Source organism: Salmo salar, chromosome 13 (assembly GCF_965601325.2).
Source record: "Salmo salar chromosome 13, fSalSal1, whole genome shotgun sequence".
Taxonomy (NCBI): domain Eukaryota; kingdom Metazoa; phylum Chordata; class Actinopteri; order Salmoniformes; family Salmonidae; genus Salmo; species Salmo salar.
Genome location: NC_138303.1, coordinates 96,798,527 through 96,804,633, shown reverse-complemented (window position 1 = coordinate 96,804,633; position 6,107 = coordinate 96,798,527). Strand labels below are relative to the sequence as shown.

The 6,107-nt window shown below is 42.4% G+C and overlaps 1 protein-coding gene across 1 annotated transcript; it reads right to left on the bottom strand.

Moving 5' to 3' along the window:
- Positions 1–326: 326 nt before the first annotated feature.
- rbp4l (retinol binding protein 4, like) lies at positions 327–2,789 on the bottom strand. The gene is made up of 5 exons (NM_001141608.1): positions 2,738–2,789; positions 2,052–2,169; positions 1,639–1,775; positions 1,018–1,343; positions 327–819 (listed from the first exon to the last, which is right to left on the bottom strand). Exons 2-5 carry the CDS (start codon positions 2,166–2,168, stop codon positions 809–811), a joined length of 591 nt encoding a protein of 196 aa, NP_001135080.1. The 5' UTR covers position 2,169; positions 2,738–2,789; the 3' UTR covers positions 327–808.
- Positions 2,790–6,107: the final 3,318 nt, after the last annotated feature.

The following is a 6,107-nucleotide window of genomic DNA, read 5'->3' as shown; positions in this document are numbered from 1 at the left end:
GAAAATGTCTGATCTTTCTTTTAAAGTATCTGTGACCAAAAGATGCATATCTGTATTCCCAGTCATGTGAAATCCATAGATTAGGGCCTAATGAATTTATTTAAATTGACAGATTTCCTAATATGAACTGTAACTCAGTAAATTCTTTGAAATTGTTGAGTGTTGCATTTATATTTTTGTTCAGGGTAACTTTGAGGTTTGTTGTGGTGCTCTGTCTCAGTGTTGGTCTCAAATGTACCTCAGGTATTGCTCTTTATAAACTGGGTGGTTTGAGCCTTTAATGCTGATTGGCTGAAAGCCATAGCATATCAGACCAGATACCAAGGGTATGACAAAGCATTTATTTTTACTGCTCTAATTACATTGGTAACCAGTTCATAAAAGCAATAAGGCTCCTCGGGGGTTTGTGATATATGGCCATTTACCATGGCTAAGGTCTGTATCAAGGCACTCCGCATTGCGTCGTGTGTAAGAACAGCCCTTAGCCATGGTATATTGGCCATATACCACACCCACTCAGGCCTTTTTGCTTAAATGCAGTCTTGATCAAACATGGATGCAACTCAGAGATTTGTTGAAAAAAAAGAAGATACATTTTAACACACGCACTTGACTTGACAGAACACACCAACCTAATTGAGCAACCCTTCCCTTGAGACAATGGGTGGCAGAGGTGGGCTTCTTCCCTCCCGCCTCGCAACACGGTCTATTCATTTCTACAGCGCTGCTATGGATGCATCCATCGGCCCTGGACGCCTCTTCTCATGCCAGCATGTTTAAGGAATTGAGCACAGGGTGTGCTGCCAACTTAGCAAGCACCTGTAGATGAAAGAGAAAAATAAGTTAGGGAGCATGAATAAGTTATCTTCCTAAGATTGTGAATATTTTTTTATTATATTTTAACTACAACTCTAAGCTCCCTCTTATCTTCCATTCATTAATCAGGATGCTGTGCTTCATGTTCATTGCAATTATCCAGATGGGATCAAAAAAAATTCCATGCTGTGTCCAACTCACCGGACTGCAGGACAGGCTCAAACTGGCCAGCCATGCAGATCTCCTCCTGTTTCCCACGGACAATGCGCTGGATGGCTGGGGGTAGGCCACGTGGGTTACGGGAGAAGATCAGGGAGTAACCATCCTCGCAGCTTCCATCCTCCTTCAGGGTACGGCAGGCATAGGTGATGGCATAGTTGTCATAGTCGGTGTCAATCACCCAGTAGTTGTCACCTCCACTGGACAGGTAGCTGGCCAGCCCCTGGTAGTTCATAAACATCTTGCCAGGGGTGGTGGGGTTAGGCACACTGTACTGGGCAGCCATGTCAGCACACACAACCCAGAACCTGTCATCACAACAACACACACTCATCAGTACACAATCCAGAACAAACTCAAACTCATATTAGCTCTCGCAAATCAGAACCGGAGGTCAAATACAAACTCTACATTATTGCGATCCATAACATACACTGTAAACTGTTGTCTATATTTCCTGTCCACAAAATCTTGTGGTCTAACAGACTAATTGTTTAGATTAATGTTCGGATATCAAACCACATTCTTCCGTACAATTAGACAATTAGTTTAGCCTCTATGCTTTATATGCTAGTTTTTCCAAGTTGATGTAGATCTACTCACCCGAAGAGAGTGACACGTCCCTTGGAGGAGGCGGTCATAGTGCCGTCATCATCGATGGTGTACTCAGCGGAGATGTTGTCCTGGAGGAATAGTCCCTCAGGGTCCTTCTTCTGAAGGGCATACCACTTCCCTGCATACTGCCACAGAGAGAAACAGAACAAAACTAGAAAGGTGAGAGATGCTCACACACACCGTAGACAGTGATGGAGATGAGGATGGAAATCCAGAGCACTAAATGTATATACGGAGATTTAAGACTTAATCAGTAGATCATTGTAATAATCTCATCTGCATTTACATTACACATTCTCGTATAGCCATGTTTATCCAATCATGTTGAGAACTGACATCATTTGCTTGTTTTTGTCTGTCTAGGGATGTGACCATAATGCATGTACTGTAGCAAAGCTCACCCTCTTCGGTTCAAAGTCCTCCTTGACTGTGAAGCTGTCGACCACGCAGGAGGCAGACCAGGTGTGTTCCACGCAGGCCATCAGGACCATGAGGAGAGCCAGCTTTGAGGATCCCATGCTGCACAGCAGAGAGAGAAAGAGAGAAAGAGAGAGAGAGAGAGAGAGAGAGAGAGAGAGAGAGAGAGAGAGAGAGAGAGAGAGAGAGAGAGAGAGAGAGAGAGAGAGAGAGAGAGAGAGAGAGAGAGAGAGAGAGAGAGAGAGAGAGAGAGAGAGAGAGAGAGGAGAGAGAGAGAGAGAGAGAGAGAGAGAGAGAGAGAGAGAGAGAGAGAGAGAGAGACAGGGGATGAACTGACCACACTAGACAAGACAGACACTAGATCAGGAGAGAGCGCCTCAAATTAAATTAGTAAACACACTATAGTAGTTGTAGTAAAATTACATAAAAAATTTTTTTTTAGGTACGATGGCCATTCGGTTACATGTTCATAGGGTCCTGAGGTAGAAATGAGCTGTCCAATCCCGTATTTCGCATGCACATATATACAAAAGCACAACTCATTCTTAGCTAACTAGTATCTTCCAAAAAACAATTCCTACCTTATTCAAGAACAATATTTATGTTTTCAGTAAGATAATCAAGTTATATTATATCCACGGATCCTCTTTACCAAGTGGCTGGACCTTACCTTTCTTTGTAAAGATGAGCAGCAAGTAGAATTCAGTGATCTCTGTTTTGCGGTTGTCCGTTAGGTTGTGGAGTCTCTTGTGTTTGGGGTCCTTTATATACACAAACACAGACAAGCTTACTGATTATTTTCACTTCTTGTAAGTAAATAAGGTGATTAAATCGCGGGTTAATCCGGTAGGTGAAATTCCGACTGTAATCTGGCTTCACCTCTGAACCCGCCCATGCCTCCCGTAAAAACAATTAGGGCTTTATGTAACTGTGAAGAAACACACACACAAACACACACACACAAACACACACACACTTACAATGGGAAAATGTATTCTACAAACACAGAGGACCAGCAAGATTAGAGAAAACATACCCAGCAGTAATGAGCATTAGTTGTTGTGTTCCAGCACATAAATCATTACTATGCTGATGATGGAATACTAGTGTCGTTCCACTGCATCATCCTTGGTATTTTAAGTAGACATTTTGCACCAAACAGAATTTTAAAAGCTGTTATATTCATTTAAGTTCTCTTTAATATAGACCAAACAGAGAATACAATAAATCAGGTCTTTTATGCCAAAATAAAGACTTGTAAGTGCCAAAATTCTGCCTATTGACATGTTCATTTCTGAGACTTACAGAAAGATTTTAAACCACCTAATCCAAGTTTAAGATTTCACTAGGATTGTAAAGCCCTAGTTGTTTTGTTGCTTTGACAAAGTTATTTCTGAAGATTATTATTATTTATTTCATGTGATTAGTGATTCATTTTAAAGTAAAAAACAACATGTCCTTCATTTTAAAGTCAACCCCGCACTCTTAGAAAAAAAGGTGCTATCGGCTGTCCCCATAGGAGAACCATTTGAAGAACCCTTGTTGGTTCAAGGTAGAACACTTTTGGTTCCAAGTAGAACTGTTTTGGGTTCCATGTAGAATCCTATCCACAGAGGGTTCTACACAGAACCCAAAATGGTTCTACATGTAACCAAAAGGGTTTTATCTGGAACCAAAAAGGGTTCTCCTATGGGGAACACCAAAGAGTGTGATACGTGAACTTAAATCTCATTTTTACATTTTAGTCATTTAGCAGACGCTCTTATCCAGAGCAACTTGCAGTAATGAGCGCATACATTTTTGTTCTGGTCCCCATCAAACCCAGAACCCTGGCATTGCAAGTGCCATGCTCTACCAACTGAGCCACACGGGATTACTCTCATTTTAAAATGTTAAAACCATATTCCTTTTTAAAATTATTATTCAAAAGAAACATTGAGCATCTAATAGTCAAATCATAGTTTAAAGCAGGTGAGCTGGTTCTACGCTTTTTGGCAATTTTCTGGCGTTTTGTGGTGAAAAACTGACGGGGTCGAGCATAACACGTCAAGCCTGTTACCCATAAATACACAGGCTAAAAAATAAAAAATGCATTTTATTTTGTGAAGCTTGCCTGTTGCACACAGGCTTCCATTCCTGCTGTCACAAGGGGATTTATGGCTAATTGAAAATGAAATTGTCAACCCTGTTACGGTCAACCCTGTAACTTTATTTAGTACTTATCATGCACTTACATGTTTTTTATTTAACTTCTTGAGATGTGCTCTTTACGTGACAGAATGTATATATAATTTTTTTTTTTAAATCACCCACTGCCAGCAGCACTGCTCAGTTGTAGACCTTGACACTAGTTTGGAGATCCTGAAGTATGATAAAACAGCCAGCTGGCTAAAAGAGTATCTTGTAGTCTCAATATTGTAGTCTCATCCATCAGCTGAATCTCTCTGTCAAGCTATTGCTATCTGGTAGCAATTAGCCTGGGGACAAGGTGTGCTGTGTGAGCTTGTAAATTATGTCTGAGTGTTGGAGTGTGCCTCTAGCTATCTGTAAAAAATATGAAAATAGTGCCGTCTGGTTTTCTTAATATAAGGAATGTGAAATTATTCATACTTTTACTTTTGATACTTAAGTACATTTAAAACCAAACACTTTTAGACTTTTACTCAAGTAGTATTTTACTGGGTGACTTTCACTTTTACTTGAGTCATTTTCTATGAAGGTATCTTTACTTTTATTCAAGTATTACAATTAGGTACTTTTTCCACCACTGTCCACCTGTTACCAGTATAAGAGTGTAATCCCAGTACCTGGAGCCTCCTGTCTGGAGCTGTCTGGAGCTGTCTGGAGCTGACTGGAGCTGTCTGGAGCTGACTGGAGCTGTCTGGAGCTGTCTGGAGCTGACTGGAGCTGACTGGAGTTCTCTGGAGTTCTCTGGAGCTGTCTGGAGCTGACTGGAGCTGTCTGGAGCTGACTGGAGCTGTCTGGAGCTGTCTGGAGCTGACTGGAGCTGTCTGGAGCTGACTGGAGCTGTCTGGAGCTGTCTGGAGCTGACTGGAGCTGTCTGGAGCTGACTGGAGTTCTCTGGAGTTCTCTGGAGCTGTCTGGAGCTGACTGGAGCTGACTGGAGTTCTCTGGAGCTGTCTGGAGCTGTCTGGAGCTGACTGGAGCTGTCTGGAGCTGTCTGGAGCTGTCTGGAGCTGACTGGGGCTGACTGGAGCTGTCTGGAGCTGTCTGGAGCTGTCTGGAGCTGACTGGAGCTGTCTGGAGCTGTCTGGAGCTGACTGGAGCTGTCTGGAGCTGTATGGAGCTGTCTGCAGCTGACTGGAGCTGTCTGGAGCTGTCTGGAGCTGACTGGAGCTGACTGGAGCTGACTGGAGCTGTCTGGAGCTGTCTGAAGCTGACTGGAGCTGACTGGAGCTGACTGGAGCTGTCTGGAGCTGTCTGGAGCTGTCTGGAGCTGTTTGGAGCTGACTGGAGCTGACTGGAGCTGTCTGGAGCTGTCTGGAGCTGACTGGAGCTGTCTGGAGCTGACTGGAGTTCTCTGGAGTTCTCTGGGGGACATTTGGCTCTGAGGAGTGGACACAGAGGATGATGGCAAAGGGCCTAAATGATTGGCTAACGGGCTCAGCAGAGGAGTGGCACCACCCCTCTTCATTCAATATTCATTAATTTAACTAAAGGCACTTCCAGTAGTTAGAGCATTGTGTACTGTAATCTTTCTCAACACTACTTTGAGGCATTACACCCAGTGTTATTGTCTATTTCTGGGATAGCTCTTTGGGCATTAGTAGTTCTTTAGATGTTATGTAGTTCTTTAGTTGTTCTGTAGTTCTTTAGTTGTTCTGTAGTTCTTTAGTTGCCATGTAGTTCTTTAGTTGTTCTGTAGTTATTTAGTTGTTCTGTAGTTATTTAGTTGTTCTCTAGTTCTTTACTTGTTCTGTAGTTCTTTAGTTGTTTTGTAGTTATTTAGTTGTTCTGTAGTTCTTTAGTTTTTATGTAGTTCTTTAGTTGTTCTGTAGTTATTTAGTTGTTCTGTAGTT

Excerpts from the sequence above, each read along its gene's own strand:
- rbp4l (NM_001141608.1), bottom strand. The coding sequence starts at position 2,168 with ATGGGATCCTCAAAGCTGGCTCTCCTCATGGTCCTGATGGCCTGCGTG. Across the intron at positions 1,776-2,051 it reads AGGACTTTGAACCGAAGAGG|TATGCAGGGAAGTGGTATGC; the intron begins GTGAGCTTTGCT and ends TCTCTGTGGCAG. Across the intron at positions 1,344-1,638 it reads GGACGTGTCACTCTCTTCGG|GTTCTGGGTTGTGTGTGCTG; the intron begins GTGAGTAGATCT and ends TTGTGATGACAG.